General features: G+C 35.3%; 1 protein-coding gene across 2 annotated transcripts in view; it reads right to left on the reverse strand.

The window, feature by feature from the left end:
- LRRK2 (leucine rich repeat kinase 2) overlaps window positions 1-21703 on the reverse strand; it is a 70676-nt gene that overhangs the window by 30707 nt on the left and 18266 nt on the right. For both annotated transcript variants that reach the window (XM_035891668.1, XM_035891669.1), the window contains exons 7-25: window positions 20157-20276; window positions 18888-19012; window positions 18320-18399; window positions 17438-17544; window positions 15651-15780; window positions 14363-14487; window positions 12563-12696; window positions 10785-10929; window positions 10342-10481; window positions 8856-8984; window positions 8600-8770; window positions 7840-8095; window positions 7426-7614; window positions 5794-5915; window positions 4932-5001; window positions 4256-4476; window positions 3492-3742; window positions 2095-2243; window positions 164-257 (exon numbers count right to left, since the gene is read on the reverse strand). In XM_035891668.1, coding sequence (XP_035747561.1) covers window positions 164-257; window positions 2095-2243; window positions 3492-3742; window positions 4256-4476; window positions 4932-5001; window positions 5794-5915; window positions 7426-7614; window positions 7840-8095; window positions 8600-8770; window positions 8856-8984; window positions 10342-10481; window positions 10785-10929; window positions 12563-12696; window positions 14363-14487; window positions 15651-15780; window positions 17438-17544; window positions 18320-18399; window positions 18888-19012; window positions 20157-20276 — 2758 coding nt within the window. The remainder of the gene's footprint in view (window positions 1-163; window positions 258-2094; window positions 2244-3491; window positions 3743-4255; window positions 4477-4931; window positions 5002-5793; window positions 5916-7425; window positions 7615-7839; window positions 8096-8599; window positions 8771-8855; window positions 8985-10341; window positions 10482-10784; window positions 10930-12562; window positions 12697-14362; window positions 14488-15650; window positions 15781-17437; window positions 17545-18319; window positions 18400-18887; window positions 19013-20156; window positions 20277-21703) is intronic.

Genomic DNA, 21703 nt, shown 5'->3' on the forward strand with positions numbered 1-21703 from the left:
GTCTTCAGTTAAAAGCTACTAAGTTTTGGATTTAACATGTTAGAGAGGATTTCCTGAAAAATCAGTAAAACATGCATTATTTTCTGCTTAACAAAGGTCTTTCCATAAGATTTTCTTCCTCAAGAACTTGACATTAACTTCAATAAATAAAATAATAACTTACTGTGGTAGAAGAAGAATTGCTTCTGGAACACTAATAAAACGATTTTGGGATAATTTTAAGCTTGTTATGCTGGATGACAAGTCAGGTATTATTTCTAGAGCAGAAAAAGAGGTTAATCCTATTACTTTTCAGAGCTGTTTAAATTATTTTTAAGACTGGAATTTTCTAAAATCAAAGACAGACTAAAAGGTCAGTCTATTGTCTTCTATACACAGGTCTTTGTAGAAGCTGCTAAAGGCAGAATCTGAATATTTTTTAAAGCCTATTTAAAACTAAACTCCCCAAATGAAAGTAGTTTAGAACCAAGTTAATGTATTGGTTTTTATCACGTTATTATTATATTTCATCTCATATTGGCATTAAACACTTAAATAATCTTACTTACACTTTACTGTATTGCCAGTATACATAACATTCCCATAATTCGCCCAGTGAGTTGTGGGTCTTATGCATATAAAAATGACTCTAATGGTTCAGCTGTGTTTAATGCAGGTATAAGAGCCACCTTCTGAAATATTGCAACAATAATTTCAAAACAGAAGATTTTGTGTCTTGAAGACAGAAGTAAATTCTGACAGTAACTTATGAACTCCTGCAGTATCACTAACATCTCATTTATGTAATCTGTAGTTTTCATAGGTAAATTAATTTAGACACCTTTGCATAAAATACGCTAAGCCACCGAAATGCACTCCAGACTCAATTCAATTTCTTAAACACTTGGTTCTAGTGAAGGTGATCTGCCCTGTGGTATCTGAGCTATGTGCACCATGGCTTGGAGATACAACATAGGAGCTACGGAAAATCTGGAAAATCTGCTTTTTCTGGACCAGAAGCTGTTAGCCAAGTGGGATACTTCAGGGCATCAACAATGACACCTGCATTCAGGCAAGTAAATCAAATATTCTATCGTATTCAGAAGACAATGCTGGATGTAACGTGGTAATATTTAGAATGATAGAATTAGGTTGGAAAAGACCTTTAAGATCATCAAGTCCAACCGTTAACCTAACCCTGCCATCCCACCACTAAACCATGTCCCTAAGCACCACATCTACCCATCTTTTAAATACCTCCAGGGATGGAGACACAACCACTTCCCTGGGCAGCCCATTCCAATGCTTAACAACCCCTTCAGTGAAAAAATTTTTCCTAATATCCAATCTAAACCTCCCCTGATGCAACATGAGGCTGTTTCCCCTCATCCTATCCCCCATTAACCAGGGAGAAGAGACCAACACCACCTCCCTACACCCTCCTTTCAGGCAGTTGTAGAGGGCGATAAGGTCTCCCCTAGCCCTCCTCCTCTCCAGGTTAAACAACCCCAGTTCCCTCAGCCACTCCCCATCAGACTTGTGCTCCAGACCCTTCACTAGCTTCACTGTCCTTCTTTGGACATGCTCCAGCACTTCAATGTCCTTCTTGTAGTGAGGGGCCGAAAACTGAACACAGTATTCAAGGTGCAGCCTCACCAGTGCCAAGTACAGGGGGAAGATCACTTCCGTAGTCCCACTGGCCACACTACTGCTGATACAAGTGAGGATGCTTGTTTGATATGTATTTCAGAACAGTATTAAACCTGTATTAGTACTAGATTTGCAAGCTAATTTTGAATGATTCCCTCTGCCTTGAACCTTCCCCAACACTATGTACAATCTCAGGTACACTCAGCCATTTTCATAGCACCCACTACAAATATAAAACCAAGATGAGATACATCGAGTCAGAGCAAACATCCATCAAGCCCCATTAGAATCATAATACTTCCAACAGTGATCAAAAGCCTGTGCTTAGGGAACTGTACAAACAAGGACAAACATATGTGGTACTCTCCTTTTCTGTTCTCCCAAGACTCCAAATACTGGTGGCTGAGGAATTTTGTGACTTGGAATGGTTTCTAGAAGGCAGATCCTGTTTTCACAGATACTTACCAAGAGCATTCATCCTGGCGTTGAACTGCTCCAGTTTTGTACAGCCTATGAAGACATCCTCAGCAAGAGATGAAATACTGTTCTTACTAATGTTTAAAATTTTCAGTTCTTTCAAGCTTATGGGTGAACACAAGCATAAAATTTTGTTTCTATGATAACAAGAAGAGAAGAAAAATCCAGGTTTTATTCAGACACTATTAGCTAAAAAGTGAAAGTAAAGAGTATTGATCTGACAATGCTATCCTTACACTGGTAAACCAAAAATAAGACTTGCATCTATATAGACTGACCAGTCAGCAGAAATACTGGGACATGTGGCAACATGGAATAACATGACTCATATGAAGGTTGTTTTAAATAATTTGGAGAGCAAATGTCAGAATGTACTACAAGGTGTCATTTCCTAATGACATACTGCAGCTCAATCCCACACAAAGAGCACTGTTGCATTTGGGAGTAGTTCTGCTTACTAAAGATATGTGTTTGCAGGTTTATAATCACAGAATGACTACCAATCTAAAAAAAAATAAAAAATGGAATTCCATATAGGGGATACAATTCAGGATGAGTATATAACATTACAAACAATGTATTCTGGGAAGAACATCAGAAAGAGACAAAGATCCTCAAAATACAGAGAAAAAAGAACCATGCAGCACTGTTTTGCAAGGGTAATATTGCTAATAAAGTTCAAAATAAAGCTAATGAAGAAATGCAATGGAATTTTGAATTTAAAATATTGCTGTTGTAAATTTTATTCCCATATTTCATACTATTTGCTTTAGTTACATATGTTGCTATCTTTATTCTGTGTGAATTTCTGTGTAAAAAGTATCACCACCTTATTTAAAATAAATTACAGGAGATCAATGTGAGACTATCTGCTGTTTACAGAGCATTCTTAAGAATTCCATATAGTTATTAATTTTTTACTAACAAATACAATAAAAAGTGCTGGTAAACAAAAAATTACTTATTTTCTTTGCTCCTGATATTTAAAATATATCCATTTTATACTCAAAAAAACCTTTTGGTGAATATGAAATACAGCAGAAACTGTATTCTGCATTCAGCAAACGTGGTTGAATATTTTAGACAACACAGGCAGTCCTGTGGATGAATAGTATGGCAGTAGAAAAACGCTCGCCTACGACATTATTAGTATGTTACTGAAACTGCAATGCTATTAGATTCTGCCAAGGCCCACAGATATTCTCATGTACTTTGTAATACAACACTGAAAATTGTAGCGATTTACACATTTGGAAGATAATGTCAGTGTTTCACTGCTGACTAAACAATCCTTTCCATGCTGTAACAGTCAGCGTTCTGGATGACAAGTATATTATTTTCTATTATGTTTGTTAAGCTACAGTCCATTTACTAATGCTACTCACCCTTCTAGCAATAGCTGTTCCAGATTTTCAGCAACATCCATAAGAAATTCAGGAGTGCACACCAGCTGATTGTATGAAAGATTAAGTTGCTTTAGAGTTGGACATCTGAGATACGGATCCAAAGCAAAGGAAGGTCCAATGTCATTTCGAGAGATATCAAGATTTGCAATACAATTCATTTTCAGTAAATAAGTTGGAAAAGAAGTAAATCTGTTACTGTGCAAATCCAAGTAAGTCAAGCATTTCAAGTTCTGAAAGAAAAGGATAATTTGTCTTTAAAAAGTTAAATGAAAATATGGATTTATACGTTTTAAACTAACTTATATTTTATATCATTTATTCATTTACTTACATTTCTCTCACTAGGCAAAATAGCAGAAAACAGCAATCATAGCAAGGTAACCCATAATATTTCTACTACAGTATAAAATACAAAGCATTCTTCAAAATTAATTAGCTCAGTTTCATAGAATTTAAGAGATATGAATTGCCTGCAGTTCTCAGTTACATTTATGTAATTATGTTACTCAACATAACACATCCTAAAGCAGTTCTCTGCAGTAAATGACTTAAAACAGTTCCATGAAAATACTTTTATTTCTAGCTGAACATAAATTCACTGAATGAAAACTGAGTGAATGTATGAAGCATGCAAAAATAGACACCCATATTCATGAGTAGCATTGTTATGGGTACATTGTTAGAGACAAACAATTTATTGTAACTAATCTCAACTTGTATTACAAAAAATTATGCAGAATTACTTCACACAGTTGTTCTGGAATGTTTGTAAGAGCATTTTGGTGGAGCTCCAGTTTCTCAAGGTGTTCCAGATGACTAGTTAAGCAGCTATTCTGGCTGATGGCATCAATGTTCTCCAGCTCATTTGATGAAAGATCTAGTGACTTTATATATTCTTTCTCTGAGATCAATGAAGAAAGACTGTCTGATGGTCTTATATGCGGTGAAAATTTTGAGATGCCTTCTATTAAAACAAAAACATGGGAAAATTAGCATGATTTCATGTAATTAAAATTAAGATCAATCAACTTGGGATCCAAAGATGCAGAAGACAGTGAATGTTTGGATATTAGTTAAGATACAAATACATGACGACTTCTATTAAGAGACAGAAATTTATAAGACAGTAGGGAAGAGATGGACACTTATGCACTGCACAACAGAGGTAGCTTTTGAAAGCTAATAAGGGTACTCATGAAATTTCATTGCCTGTTTAATTCTGTATAAACTACTTGCAAAGCCCAGGAAAAAAAAAATTCCCTATATATGCATTATTTGTACTCCACTGTAGTGTTTACAAAATGTATCCTCCTTTTTGTAAACAAATATATAATCTTCTAAAATCTTTGCATGGTATCCTTGTGAAAGTATTAAGGATGAAAAATCCGTTACATATGTTAAATTGCATAGCTTGCTTACTGGGGGATTCATCTGAGGGCAAGAATCTTCTTCTTTGTTTCATTCGTGGTTCATAATCCGAGCCAGGTCCCTGGAAAATTCCAGAAGAGAACAAAAACCAGTTATGGACATATTTAGATAATTTTGGATATCCACATTCAGTACATTTCTTTTTATTGTGGTTTCTTTTTATCAGAACTTCCAGGGGGAACACAAAGAAACTGTACATTTAAACAAAAAATAACAGTGGGTCACATCTTTGTAAAACTTACTCATCCATGCAATATGAAGGAACGGTAGAATTAAAGTGCAATGGAAGCAGTGCATTTTTTGGCAACCTAAACTGACTTTCACTAGCATGGGGTGACAGGATGGAGCAGGATGTTACAAAAAATAACATTCTCCAGGGAAGCCAGTCTCTCCACTTTCACTTTACAGTCAATGGAAAGAGACAAGCTCCTTTCAAAGGAACTTGACTTTGATTCCATCGATTTGTCCTCTTATGTCTTCTTATGGAATCGGTCTCTCTTCATTGATCATAGTAGCATCCTGAAGATGAGCTTCACTAAGGGGTAGTTAAGTCTTTGTGAATAGGCCCACAGTTCTTGTATCTGCATTTGAACATCAGACTGGAAATTTGAGCAATTCACAAGAACGTGTACTTTTTATTGATCATAAATTTTTGCTGAAATAAAATCTCATCTGTACAGTGATCTGGCGCACAGTAATTGCACAGCAATAGAAGGAAATACTGAATGGCAACAGTGAGACAAGAGCCCATATGGTTCCATGACCTTTCCTAACACTTGATTATTAACAATTTTGCAGTAGGCAACACAGATGGACTTATAAGAAGCCTGGAATGAATAAGGATCTGACTTACCACAGAGTAGGAATGTCGCGGCAGAGTAGGAGAACCTCTTTGAAATGCCAATTCCCTACAATGTAAGTCAGCAACAGCAATGGAATTGGACTTCTTTTTTGTAAAAAGTGAACCTTCACTTCCTAGTAAAAACAATAACACAGGAGGACAAATAAGTATTTTATTATAAGTAGTTTATTATAAGAAAATGTATTTGAAGATGAGGTTCAAGATTCAACTGTAATATAGATGCTGATATATAATGGAGAGACACATTTCAAAAGCACCAATATTGGCAGGATCTCACTGATTAATTGTGTGTGCAATAGGCCAAGAATGTTGTCAACATGTTTTAAAGTGCATGGGCCATACTAACCTGACATGCTCCAAATATGACCTGCAGCATATTACATTGACGCTTTATAATTTGAAATTTCCAGCAGGTTGGGATTATTATACATGTTTTGTAACACATCTTGCTACTATGTTACTGCAGTGTAACCAACTTTTTAAAATAGAAGACTGTTGTATTTTAATAGATAAATTTGCACACATTTATTGAGAATGAAACATCAAATGCCATTCTGGCTTTGGTGATTTAGGGTTATCTGGACCCATTTAATGTTCCTCTTCTCAAAGCTACTTTTAAAATTCCTAAAATCACTCCTGTTAGAAAAGCCTGTATTTTTTTACCATAATTTTCATATGACCTTACAACTTTTCTATGTGGGACAAAAAATAGTACCTATCAGTATTAAATGTCTGTGCTATAGTCCTACAGAAAAGAAAAATGGTGCTGAACGATATAAAGGAGAAGAAACCAAACAGAACAAAACAGAACCAAAAAAAATTCCTTAGGATTCTCTGACTCCAAAATTCAAACTTGTCATCTGTGATGATTTTAACTACCCAACAGCTCTAAAACAGAGCAACATCTGAACAAACAAAAGGCTTGTTGTAAATTTAGGCCACTTACTCTTATTATTAAGCTATTGATATTACAGACAGAAATGCTGGTTTTTATAAGTTAAAGGCATTCAGATTTCCTGACATAGTTACCAAGAATGATGTTGGACTGAACATAAGACTTCTCATTTACACTTTCTGATCAATTAGGTATCTTTGGGATAGGGCTTGTTTCACTTACTGTATTTGTTAACAATATAGTCTTCTATACCAGACTTAGTTGTGCGCACTTTATTTACAGACAACCCAGGGAACAGGGATTTGTAGATCACAGTACACCTGACTTCATGATGAGACAAAACATGCTCTTGAAGCACGTGCTTTTTGCTATTGATTATAAAGGCAGCGTATGACAATAACTCAGAAACAGACATCAAAATAGTCAGTATCTAAATTTGGTTGGATGAATCCCACTCTTTCTCTCTAGAAGAAAGAGAATGCATGAAGAACTAATTTTAAGTGCATCACTCAATAAAATGCTTTAAGGTCCTAATTGTGTAGATAAAGCACATACTTGCTCATCATAAACTATTTTCCAGTGTTACAAGAAAATTTGAGATAAAAATATTTTTTCATGGGAAGTGTTTTATCTCAAATACAAATGAACAACTGATTTATGGCTATGGTCTAGCCGTGATACACTAGATTGGGATTATAAAAAGAAAAAAAGAGAAGAAAAACCATTACCTTCACTATCAATATCATCACTCAAAGGAAAAACACTGTCCACAAGTGGGTCAGAAACAAAATTCCAATCATAGTTTTTATCCACTCCATCTTCAGCAAAGTTTAGATCAGAGTAGGCTCTTGGTCTGTTCTCTGAAATACTCTTCATCTGAAATTTAAGTACCATTCTTGCCAGTGCAGAACCTGCATCTGTACGTATAAGAAACCGAAAAGATAGCATATTCTCCAAGAAATCCAAATAACTTTAAAAAATAATAGAAAGAACTTGATTTATTTTCAAGGTTTGGCAGTCTTTCTATAACATGCTGAATGCTATGAAGAGATCCTCAACTGAAGGTCTTGATCTAAAACATTTACATAGTACTATCAAGAAATATTAACACATTTTGTATAGCAAATTCTATATATACTCACTTTGTTTTCTTAATGGAGTAAGTTTATCTGGGAACAAAGGAATGAGCCAGGAAGGTTCTAGTCTCCCAATACCAAATCCTCCCAGACATATACTGCTGTTGGCGACATCAAGGCTAAGCTTCTTTAAGAGCAAGCTGATGATTTGGCTATCTCCTCTCTTTATACTGATGGTTAGAGCACTCCGAACATCCTGCTCTCGAGCACCATTGGCTAATAGCAATTCCACCAATTTAGGATTATTTCCTTTCTCACAAACCTAAGAGAGAAAAGCAATTAAAAAAATTTATGCAAGGCACTCAGACTGCATTAAGAGTATTGTTTCAAATTCAGATTCAGTATTTTTAGGATCATGTCTCTTTTTCAATTATACAATTCCCTACCCCTCAGAGCATGTGCCAGCCTAAGGCATCTGAGTACCATCTCCCATTTTTCTGAAGTCTTTGCCCAAAATGTAACAAACGCCTAAGTTCTGTAACTGTAATTCTGCCACGAGTGCACACGATTTCCAGGCAAAAATGAATGGTAATTTATGTAGTTTGGTTATTACATGCGGTCTGTGGCAACTCCATTTATTTATCTGTTCAGTGGAAAAAAGACACTTAGGAATTATTTTGCCATGTCACCTGGATATCAGGTCACAGTTAGATTGCACTGGGTATTGCTGCTGTGTTCTGCCAAATATATGATTACATGAAAAGAGAAAGGAACCCAAAAGCACAAATTTTAAAGCAATAAAACCATATATATTTTCATATATTACCTGATAGATCAAAGAGTTTGTCTTTGTCTTCTTATTAATATCAGCTCCCAGTAGAATTAAACATTCAGCCATAATACTATTGTACTCAATGCACGCTTTTTCCAGCATCATATTTTTTAAATCATCATTTTCAGCTATTTTAGCAAAACATTTACAGCACAGGCTTTGAAACTGAATGGGAAGACAAACAATCAAACTTAGGACAAAAAAAGCACCAAATTTTTCAGCTGTGGAGCTGTCAAAAGAGAGAAGATACCTGTCGATCTCGTTGGTCAGTGAAACACATAGACATCTGGTAGAAAATGACTGTGTCAAATGATTCAAGTACCAGCAGCTTTGCAAAACAAGGTGAAAAACCAAGAATTGACAAGATTGCATGAAATCCCTAAGAAAACAGTGAGAAGATTGAAATAAATAACAGTGTTAAAAAGTGTCGTTTTAAAATAGGTCATGCAACAAAATCAAATTTCAACCACAAGATACGTACTTCAATTCTTTTTGTCTTGCTTTTAAACATGCAATAATTCACAAATTGAAGAAGATCAGAAGGCAGAAACACCTGATGTCTCTGTCTTTATATAGCTGTAGTTTCATGCTTGCTTAGCTGACCCACTTAAACAGATATTAACTGACACTTTGAAAAGCCAAATTATGCACCATAATATCTGACAACATCCTGCCTGGCAGTGACAAATGTATTTGTTATTTCCTGAAAATGTACCGAGGAAACAATCTCCTTCTAAGGATATGGAATGAATATGCATCCCCTGTCCCAATGTGTTGCTTTGTAATCCGTGAATTTAAAAAACCCACAGAGGCTAAATGAAAAACTTAACAGGTCTATCTAAAGAACTAAAAAGAAATACAAATTATCCCATGATTCTGCAAGCGAAGTTCATCTAGGGTGAACTGGGTAAATTATGGACTTTTTATCCAAACCTAACTGAGACTAAATCACTTTAAGTAACTTTCTTATTCCCCCACATTATTTTGATTTCTCTCTACACTGGTTGCTAAGCTAAACTTGGCAGGGTTGGGGGGAAAACAGCAGTAAAGAAGGGAGGCTGTGCTTGTGATATTTTCATAATAACCTGAAACAGAAGTACAGAAACTCCCACAGGAAGCTGATCTGACAGGCAAGCTCCACTCCGCTAGAAAATGAAACTGGCAACAAACAGGGAAAGCTTCTGAAGCAGAGGAAACAGAACTTTCGTGTGAGGAAGACTGTACATGTGTTTGCAGACAGAACAAGAACTCTCCTTCCATATTCAGAAGTAGATTCAAAGTCTGACACAGTATTCCAGTAATACCCTTCTTAAATACAGCATTCCTACACTAAGCTTATTGCTGGTGACAGGGCTGGGAACTAAGCTATTTTCTATTAATTTTCAAAGAAGGGCAATCAATACTATAATGATGTTTACTCCATTAAATGGTTACAGATTGACTGAATGATGGCCCGTGACTGAGAAATTCGTTCTAGTTTGCAGATCTCAGAAGTCTTAGACAAACACCTAAACCTACACTTACGTATTCTGGATTGAATATATGCCTCCAAGAAAACCATCACTACAGCAAACATATTGGTTTAACTATAAAGGTTTATACTAATCTACTAATTGCAATATAATCTAAATGAAGTAATTAAAATAAGGAATGACACTCCAAATATAACTACATTAAAATAATTTTCTAAGGTTTTGCCTTGCACTTTCATCTTTGTACATAGAAATAACACGTACATGCATCTGAATTTCAGTGACCTCTTTAAATCGCCGCAGAGTAGAAACCAGAACTGTTGACAGGACATGCATAGTTGCAATACACAAACTCTTTCTTGTAATCAAGGAGCATAGAAGACTCAAACCCAAACACTGTATGTCTAGAAGAAAAAAAGAAAGATTAATAATGTTGATTATTCAGACACTGACTGGAATAAACCCATGACCTAAGTAGTGTTACATTACTAATATTCCAGAAGGTTATTTGCATAAGCTATTACAGGGCCAGGCATAACTACAAAGTGGATGAACCTGAGGACTATGCAGTAATGCAGCCTTTTCTTGCCATGTAACCTACATCACATCCAGTACTAAAGAGTGTAACAGATAGATTACAGCTTCTATGGTTAATCAGCCCCTCTTACTACATCATTCACATTCAACTAACAAAATACCTTCCCTACCTTGTTCATCTGGATACATCTGTAGGGTGTGAAGCACAGTGTCAGTAGCTCCTTGCTGGGTTAAAATTTCTAGCGCACCAGTGCACTCAGCTACAGAAGCAAGTAGTTTTAATCCACACTTCTGAATGCTAGGATTTCCAATAAACTAATGGAGAAATGAATATAAAATCAGATCAAGTTTGTTCGGCTTAAAATGGCAACAGAAGAGTTGATAGTTCTTAAAGTTGTTCTTTAAGAACAAGCGATTCTCGTTCTTAAAGCATGTGAAATTACAGCTGATGTGACAATTAATAACAATAATCACAATTTCAAAAAGGTTTCCTTTTCAACCACCAGTTTCAACCATTCATAATGTCCCCAGATTTTTCACCTTTGATTCTGAAAACATTCCCTTGCTATTTTTCTAATGGAGAGTAGGATTTTTTTCCTTGAAAGTTTCAGTACAACCATTCAGAAGTTCACACCATTTTGCTAGGACAAGGAGAGTGAGAAAATGTATTTACTTTGTGGTTAAAAAGGAACAAAAATGGTGTTCTTTGAGCAATTGAAAAAAAATATGAAAAGAAAAAGATATGAAGCAACATATGTGTTACCACACCCCATCCAGGTTTTAAAAGCTTTGGGTTTAGTTATATAGCAATTCAATAGGTTATTTTTGATTATTTTTCCCAATTTCCCCTCCACTTCTAGATGAAGGAAACCCAGATGAGGCCTAGATCTGAACATGTACGTAGCTGTCACAGTGAGGAGCAAATCTGCAAAATTATTTCAGTGAGGTTGTGCCCATCTTCCTCCTTATTCTCTAGTTTTTCATTAAAATATGTTAATTTCTAGCCCTTCTGGGTTGATATTGTAGTACCCCAAAACACAAGCCATCTGAGTCAGAAAAAGCAATCAGGATGGTCACAAAGCACTGGAGACTGTAATTGATTCTGAAGTAAAAAATAGTTTGCCTCCTTTGTTAACTCCTATATCTTAGATCTTTAGGTCAAGAAATGTCTTTCAGACACTCTAGCACTGTTTTGCCAATAGATTATTTGTTCTGATTTTTATAATAAATTAAGAGACATGAATTTCCTTGACTGAAGGTGTTTGGCAAGCTTAAAATTGTTGAGAGACTTCTAAAAAATTGTGAATTGCTACATCCATTTTGATTGCGGTCATGTAAACCTCGTAAACCTTGTAGAGGTGGGATACTTCTGAAGGCCATGAAGTTAAACCTTTTCTATCACTGGGATTTAAGGTTAATTTGCTGTGCAAAGTGCCTAGTGTAGTCTGCTTCAGCCTTTCACTTTTCAGCTTCCCCTTCAAGGCACTGTGATCATTCTGTTTTCCAGTGGCCAGAAAAAGTTATAGAATTGAATAGTGAAAAGAATGGAGACAACTGAGAAACACTGCTCTGTTGAAAGCAAAGCAGTATGTATCCCCGAAAGCCACATTAAAGAACTACTCAGTTCTATGTGTAGTTGAGGTGTAGATATGAGAACACTTTTCATGTATAAACTAGTCCGTTAAAAAATCACAAATAAACTCCATGCTTGAAAAAAAAAAAAAAAAAAAGAGCCTTGTTTTTATAAATTTCATTTAGAGTTACTATATAAAGGATCATATAGAACAGAAAGTAAGAAGAAACCCCAAATGCTAAATGAAACTCATGAGTTAAGATTAATTCTATCAGATCAATAGAAAAATCAGTGTGGAACTAAAACCTACAAATGATTCAACACCACAAGTGTAAAATAGTGACAAAATGCATTAGAATAAAGCTTTAACTATACCCTATTCAAAGCACTGAGCACCAACGAATGAGTTCCCTCCAACAGACACTGGCTTTTAATAACTTTTAGTGTAAGCGCAAAAGCTGCATCTCCCACATCTCTGGAAGAACCATTCTGGTGTTCATTCTTTGTATCTGCAACAATGAAAAACAGCCTTTCTCAGAAGAACAGATTAATATTCTCCCCAGTATTAACCCAATATTACAATCAAATTGAACACACAGGTTTTAACAACTGACTTCGAGGGCATATTTCAAATCTTATGACATTTTCAGAATGCTGTAGTTACAAAGACTGGAGTCCCTCCAGATTTACATTGTAGTGTGAGTACATTGTATTTGAAATGATGACTTCACCATATGTTTGCTCGCTGCTTACTCTGAAAACGCAAAATCACGCCAAAGAATTTTGCCTAAGGTACATTGCAATATATTCCTTTTTGAGCTATGGAGTTTCTTAGTGTTCCTGATACCTACTTCAGAATGCCTCTTCCTTCTGGAAAGGAGACACTATAGAGAAGCTATAAAGCAGTTGCCCTTTCTCACCTGGCAGCATATCATAGGCCAAATTTTACCCACAGATGACATAAGCGCAAGGTGAGTACAAATAAAAGAACAGAGAAAGGTCTTTCAGATTTAAATTTCTTGTAGCTATTGGCACTTGCAGTCAAGTGGCACTAAGAAAATACCCAGAAATCCTTTAAAAGTCACTTCAGCATTCATATTTGTTCCGATTATTATCTTCCACATGAATTACTTTTTATTCTCTAATTAACCTGCAAGTTCCAACATCCAGTTGGCACTCTCTTTGTTTGATTACAGTTTAGAAGGGCCTCACTTCCAGGGTACTGGCAAAAAAAGCACCTTGCCTACACACTAGAATGCATATGTCAAGTCTTAATCCTGCTGTAATACTGCTGTTTATTGAAAAAAAAGGAAAGTATTAGGATTACAATTTGAAGAACAGAAGGAAACTGAAAACCTGAAATCAGTCTGCATATTAGCCAAGTTACTAGTTTCGGAGTTATTGGTTTTGTAAATGTTCAACTAAAATTGTTGAGGCATACTTGCAAAAAGTTGTTCTGAAAAAAAAGCAGTACTGCATGTCTGTATTCTCACACTTACTATCAGAGGAAAAAAACAGCAATAAACTGATAAGAAAAGTAAAAACTTTCCTGAAATTCTACTAAATGTATAGAACTAACAAAGAACATATTTTTCCCACTGTAGATTACCTTTAAAGAGGTCGTTGGGTTTTTTTTTGAAAGGAATTTCTGAGCTAGTTAGTTTGGCTTCTCCATTTCTGTAGAAAATAGTATATAATTCTATATTTCATATTTTCAAATCACTGTCTGTATTTTTTGGTGTCAGAGGTCCAATCTCTATGTTCCTTCCAAGAGATATTATTAAAACAATTGCATTTTGTGGTACAACAATGTTGATGTCATTATCACTGTTTGCTCTCACTTAAACGGTATCTATGGTGAAAATACACAATCACAGCAATAGCTCCACACTCATTCCCTGAATTAATGGAGCTAACTCTTCATTGATGAAATCAAGGGGAAATTAGCAGTGATAATTTTGGTCTGTTACCCTCAATACCTCAAAAGTTTTCCTCCATCTTGTATGTTCTTAAAGAGTTACAGCTGCTCTCTGCTATGTACAGAACTCTGGTAAATTTTCTGAAGTCCCATTAAAGACTGTCTCATTAGATAAGAAAGACTAAACTCCACCTATCTAATTCTATTCTCTGATTTTTTGTGTGATGCCACATTGATTATATTTTTGGATGACTTACCAGGCATCATAAAGTGTAAAAGGACTCGAAGTGCTTCCAGTTGTACAGAAAGTGATTTTTCATGTTTCCTCATGGCTTTTACAGCTTCTGATGCAGCTACTGTCATTACATCCAGATGAAGGAAACTGAAAATATTGTTTATTACATAAATAAAAAGAATGCATTTCTAAATTTTACATGTATTTGCTTCCCTAATTAACACTATATCATATCCCTTTGGAACACTGTAAATCTGGTTTGAGCTATGAAATATAAATTAAACTATAGGGTTTTTTTCATCATAGCAAATCTATTATTTTCATGGCATTCCATGAATTCAGTCTACGTAATTAATTCCACTCTAGACTACAGAGAGGTAATTTTTGATCCAGTCCAGAACATTGATACACAGGAAGTACAGTATTTCATTCAGGGTGAGTGGTGGATTCATATATTTTACTTTGATTCCAGTCCAGTATGTCAAAAAATACATCTTCCTTAATCCAGTGCTCCACAATTGTCATAAAGTACTGGTGAATTGTCAGATACTTGTAGAATAAACAGAAAAATATCAAACATATTAGGTTCTAATCTTGGAGAAAAAAAAAAATCTCAATGTCATTAGCATTCCTAGAAATGGCAGTAGCTGAAGGCCGCTAATTCACTTTTAAGGTTATTTTCTTCTTTCATTTTATAATACTTTCTATTCCTGTGAACATGTTTATGGAAGTTTTGAGATTTTCTTCTTTATAACATGAAATTATTCATAAGAAATTCTGTGACTATATCTTAAGTCTATAATTTTTTCACAGACGGCTTAGAATATATAAATGTCTCAGGGAAGGCTGGAAAAACTTGGCAAGACACTTGGAATCACGTTCCCACCCTGTATATCAGTATTTATGAGTGACAAGTTTGTTTTCTAGTCATGTTCTAGAGCATTTGCAAAAGCCAACACAAAAGTAATATTAACACAATGTTATTTTCATAATCAGAGTTAATATTGTAGGAAATTTCTTTGCTCTCAGTGGAATTCAGTGTGGATGAGAGACCACCTAGCGATAGTCAATTCAATCCTTATTGCTCAAGAACCACGAAGGGAAGAACATATGTCCATAAGCTCCCCACATACGTCCACCTGGGCATTTGACTATAGGGCTTACAAAATTCAATGTCTTGAACAGGGCTGTCAGCCTATGATCAATTTTAATATCAGTGAAACAGTCAATACTTTAAATGTAATCAATTACAGCACTGAATCTCACAAATCTTCAATTTGGAAGTCACCACTTATTTCTAAGTATATTACCTTCCTTCGAAAACATGATTCAGAATTCTGCAGGCACTTTCAGCCACTTCAGGAGAATGTGGATGTTTCCTCATTATATCCAAAACATTCATGTGTATTCCTCTAGCCAAAAGTTTCTTCCTAATATCTACTGCAACACAAAATAGCAATCATCCTCAAGTAAATCTCTCTCTCTTTATGTATAATTCTCAAAAACAATAGAACTGCTTTTCCCACCATTTTTTCAATTTTTTTCCTCACCAAACACATATTATGTAAGTATAAATTAGAATGGGAAACAATTTGAGCTGAAGCTGACTTCTGTTTGCACAGCTTAATCAAATGCATTATAATTCCTGAATGCCTAGTATGTTTAAATACATCTGCTATTTTTACTTACAGAAAGTTAAGGAAGGAGAATGCACAGCTTTACTTTTATTTTCAAAAATGTTTATTCTTAAACAATTTTTCCTATTAATTGCACTCTCTGATCTTTTAGGAAAGCTAGAATTTGAAACTTTCCAAAAACCTTCTAACTTCCAAAATAAGGCTTCAAAAATGAAATTATATTTATTCACTCTATTTACTTTATTAATTCATTGTTTAAAAAAATCAAATACCCAAGCACATGTTGTAGCTATAACTGCTACCAATACAGCTCAGACGACTTCAAAAATATTCTACATTATCATGTTAACTACCACCAATTCTTGTCATTCCCAGTTTAGCACATCTATTTCAAATGGTTACTTCAAGCAATATTGCATTGTGCCAGAGAGTTTTACCAAGCTTCTTTATGTCTATCATTTCTCGTGTAAGCACATTCATTTAGGGGGGAAAAAAGAAGAAAATAAAAAAGACAAAATAAAAATTTGCTTCAGATTCCCAATAGGAATCAGAGGACACTTGTCAATAACATGTTATGAATGTACCTGGTATAATATATGATAACAGTACGCATACCTTTATGAGATCTATTTCTTGATATAGATACATATTTATCTCATAAATAACTATAGAACGTTCTCATTGTTAGGTTTCTTGTACCTGGACAGCTCAGTAACCTAGTGATAAAACAATGCTTTCTCACCTAGAGAATGGTAATTATCTGCTAGTTCTTATCTTCCTATCTAGCCAGTGGTTTTCAATGTGCAGTCTACAAACCACTTGAGGTCCATAACCATTTCAAAGGGTTCTGGGAAAGGTATCTAATAAAAGCAGGCCAACTGTCAGTAGGCTTAAATACTCTACCCAGGGGTCCACATCTCCACTGAAAAAATTTGAGGGGGTCTGCAAATTGAAAAAAGTTAGGAAACCATGTTAGGGACACAATCAGGACTAAAGCAATCTTGAAAACTGCTATGCACATGCTTAATTTTCTATGCATGATCCGATTCACGGAAGTCAACAGGACTGCTCAAACCCCCTGTATTAAGCAAGAAAATGGTATTTGTTGGACTGTAATCCTTAGTCATGTGAGTTTCAATAAATGTTCTTGATGAAATTCAAACGTGATAAATATTTAAACAACCATACAAAGAGAACACACCCTTTTCACCTCTCCTGCTCCCAAAAATAGCAATTGCAACACATAAACTGGCAAAGAGCTCTCTACTTCTGCATACTCTTTGATACTAGCCAACAATCACTTTTTCAAAGCAAGGAATAAACCCCCTACTGAACACAACTGCATAAGATTCTAATAACAGGGAATATTGTACTCATACAACAGCACATTAAATATTCTTTAATATCACAGCAATAACTTTCTGCTGAATTAGAAAGTAAAGAAAATTAAATTCCCTTACCATTTTGTCGTGACAAAATTGCCAAGGTACTAGCAGCTGCCTGAAACACTTCTTTTGAAGAGTAGTGTATCAGCATGGAGACCATCACTGCTCTGTCTATTGGGAACCTTTCACAGAGAGAAACAAATCACTGCACATTGAGCATATCACAGCAGTTACCTCATAACCGTAGTAACTCCTAAAAAGGTATTAAGTGACATAATTAAATTCTCAGATGATTGTACTTGGCTTCTAATATTTTGCCAGAGCAACAGCTGACAGAAAGTCCTTTGCAAACTATGCAAATTAGCCTACTGTGAATCTTACTGAATTCACTTGGAACCGTGCTTTCCAAGTGACTTGAGGTCCAGAAAGGGTACAAAACAGGCTTACTAAAATTTGTATGATTAAAATTTTAAGCAACTCTGACAAATCGTTTAAGTAAAGTGAAAGTCTGTGTCTTACCCATGCCTAGATTCTCCCTGATGAGTCAGCACTCCCTCTACTATGCCCCTTCATCTGATTTGGGGGAAAATGAGCACTGCTTTTCCATACTCCTTACGTACTAGGCATCTTAATCTTCTCTGTTTTCCCTACTCTCACATTCTTTAATCCTCCCTATCCTTGTTGCAACTAAAGAAGAAGTTCCTTGTGAACTGTAAAAATTAGCTCTTTTAGACTGTGTTCTGACACTTTATTAAAACACTAGCCATTTTGCCTGAGTCAAGGTTAGCATACTTTTCAAGAAAGAAACTTTCCTGAGTGTAGTTGATTACCATGCATTTCATCATATATTAGAAAACAAGACAGAAAAATACTTGAAACATGAGACCCCAAGTGGCCTAACAGTAGGCTTTCATTTTTTTAATTTCCAAAAATACAGTTCAAGGTATTAACACTGACTGATTATGTCCATCTCCAATCTTCTCATGAAGGTTGCGTTGATATAGAAAAAGATTTTTCAAAGCCCAGCATGCAGCCTCCTAAATACAAACCAAGAGGAGACAAAAGGATTAAGAAAATATGCCTTTAGAATATCAAAACCATATGAAAAACATTAAACAGTTTGACTGTTTTTCAGTCCATGACAAAGGTACAAGGTGCTTTATGTAGAAATACAAGGTGTGGACTGTCACATTCATTACAGCTGAGATAGGCCTGAGTTACAAACATATACCACATTCTCATTATTTGATTTGCATTTTGGTACTTATTTGGAGCCAAGATTAATTCTTCTGTTGATGGGCCTGTGTTTTGCTGCTGTAAACAACAGTCTTTGCTCCAAAGGAATAACTGAAACCAGTTGAGGTGAACAAAGATAAGAAAGGCAAGAAAGGTAAGATTTATTCTAAATCTGATCCTGTCTTTAAGGCTTTGTTTACCCAAGGATACAGGGGAAAAAATGATGTGCTAAACCTTTTTTAATGCACAATGCAGTCTTTCCATACCCCGATCATCCAGAAATTCTCACCAGCACATCTGTGTTTTTTTGGTGTAGTTCTACTGCTCTGTAACATGCTTCCAACCAGAATAATTTTTCTTCCTCCTCCTCTTCCTTTCTTTCCTCCAAGTCTCGGTTTAAGAATATTGTTTCAGCTTGAAATATAAAACATTTACAATAAATTCTTATTGTGAAAACAAAACGCTTAAGTCTTAACCTTCCTGTAGTGATGGAGGTGCTCACACTGCCTGTGTGTGAAAATCAGTGGGAGGATTAGCCTGTTCTTGGAAGGGACAAGTCTTTTCACATAAACGCTTAAGACAGATTTGAAAAATGTCTTTAAGGTTATAAAGGCTTTAACAAACTTTGATATAGTGTAGTAAATTAGGTACATAGTTACAAGTCAGTCAATGCTCAGACTCTGAAAAGACCTGCACATAGGTTTTTTGTTGTGTATTTACATACAGAATACCACAGACTTAAAATATGACTGTGATTCATTTGCATGTAACCACTTATCACAGAGCCACCTACACTTTAAAGCAGTGTCATTAAAAAACAAAATGCAGACTGCAGTTGCTAAGAGAGAAATATCTGGTCCCAGAAAGTGCAATAAAATTTAAAAGAAATTATTTTATACCTGTGATTTTTCAGCATTTAAGGAAAAAAAAAAAAGTATCAACACTGATCATAATATCTGAGGCTTAAGGGAGCATATACTGAGTTCTATTCTTTGCTATTTTGGGGACTCTTAAACAGCATTTCTACTGACTTTTGTATGGAATCATTACTCAAAGACTAAGAGGATGAGATCCTTAGCTTTTTGCCACTAGCTAACTAAGTTTTGATTCAAAATAATAACTGGAGTGTACTCAAGGAAAAGTTTCAACCTTTTAATTGATTTCAGAACTCAAGCACAAGCATTGATTTGATGTTGCTGTCAACTGCCACAATATAATGAGTACATGGCAAACACAGCATCAAATTAGTATTGTTATCTCTACAGGTTTTATGCTAAGTGGGGATTATCCAATATTTGCCTATGAACAAACAGGTTGCTTTGTTAAGATCTGTCAGCCAGCTCTGAACACTGTGTTGTAAACACAACCATGCCATAGTAAAACAACAAACTTTAAGCATGTAGGAAATCTAGCTCTGTCAAAGCTATCCTGCCTGAGTCTTTCATGTTAAAGAAATTGAATTTGAAATGATTACAGAAAATTACCAGTATAAAATCATTAACAAGTGGACAGATAAATGAAGTAACATATTTACGTATTTAGGAAGAGATTTACTCACTTAAAAGAGCTAAACAATTGAGAGCTGCAGCTTGTAACTTTGCATTTTCAGGATACGTTTTAACAGCCTTCACAACGACTTCGGGAACCTTATGTAATACAAGGATGTTGAAAAAATTTCCTGAAAATACACAAGATATTAAATGAATATAAAAACATATCTATAGCTTTACATGCCTATAACATAAATTTCTCAGCACACAATGCACAAACTTTGTCTGTAGCAAACGCTGGATTTCTGACTACAGAGCTTGACACAATAATGTTTTATTTGTGGAAAGAACAGGTCAAAGATAAAAAAAGTTGGGATCTAGGTTCTTTGTGTTTTTTTACAAAAGACTGAGGTTTAATACAAAATGAAGTGCACATTGTCATTAAAATAAGAAAAACACAGTTGGTGTATCACTTGCAGACTTCCTGCCAGGAAGCAAATGCAGTCCTGGTCTCGAATTCCTGCAGTGATTTGTTTTATCCTGTCAAGCAAGTGGTTTATCCCTGTTTTGCCCTCTGTTTTTGCCCTCGTCATTAAATAGATCAAGGTCATCATTGTAAATACAGAATACTTACATTCTGGAATAGTAGAAAGAACTACCTTTTGCTGATAAATAGAGTTAAAGCATAACTTTTATTGTAGGCTGTACAGTATTTTGTATTATAGGTTGAATATAAGGAATTCTGCAAAAAGCAAGCAAATGAAAATAGCTTCCCTGTTTGTTGTAAAAACGAGTATCATGCATAACATAATACAGCAACATTCAGTCTGTAAAATATAGTTTGATAGCTACGGTTTCCATTTTGATATTCAATTTTGTTTAATTCTTGATTAGTAAAAATGAAAATCACACTAGCAATGTGAAAGATCAGATTAAAATCTGTAACAGTGTTTCTCAGACCCTTCAGATGAGGTACAAAATTAAGAAGTCTCCCATATTTGAGCATCAAAAATATAATTGCATACAGAAGAAAAGCTAACCTAATTTCTTTCCCTTAGTTCTCCCACTACATTTTCTTGAAAGTTTCATTTGGCTTTCTGAAGGGGAACTGGAAGTTGCTCTAGGTTGCACTCAAGTTCGATCTGTATTTTCTACAATATCTGCATGAAGAAGCGGAAACAGATGGTGAAAGGGTGGGACTGACTTGATTAAAGGGACTGGTACTGGCAGCATCTGCAGTAGCTTCAGGCCACCACCTGCAATAATGAGGAAGTCTAACTCATGAGAAAGACCTTGGCTGAGTCACTGATGAAGAAGAAACTGTCATGGAGTGTGGGCTGCTCAGGCAGCTACTGACAGTGGTTTTGTATGCAGCAGAGGGAAAAACATACTTATTTTCATTTGAACTTCCTATTACATGGTCCTTGGAAACTGCTCAGATCAGCTTATTACAGTGGCAAGAGAGAGTACAGAGCCGCTAAGAGGCAGGAAAAAAACCTTTTTGATATTGCCATCATTTCTCTTGATGTGACACTAGCCCATGTAAGCCCAGACAACCAGAGTACTTTTGCCCAAGTCAAGGGAAGTCCAGGAACCAGTAGGTTCTTTCACTTCT

Source organism: Egretta garzetta, unplaced genomic scaffold, assembly GCF_000687185.1.
Source record: "Egretta garzetta isolate BGI_Z169 unplaced genomic scaffold, ASM68718v1 scaffold33, whole genome shotgun sequence".
Taxonomy (NCBI): Eukaryota; Metazoa; Chordata; class Aves; order Pelecaniformes; family Ardeidae; genus Egretta; species Egretta garzetta.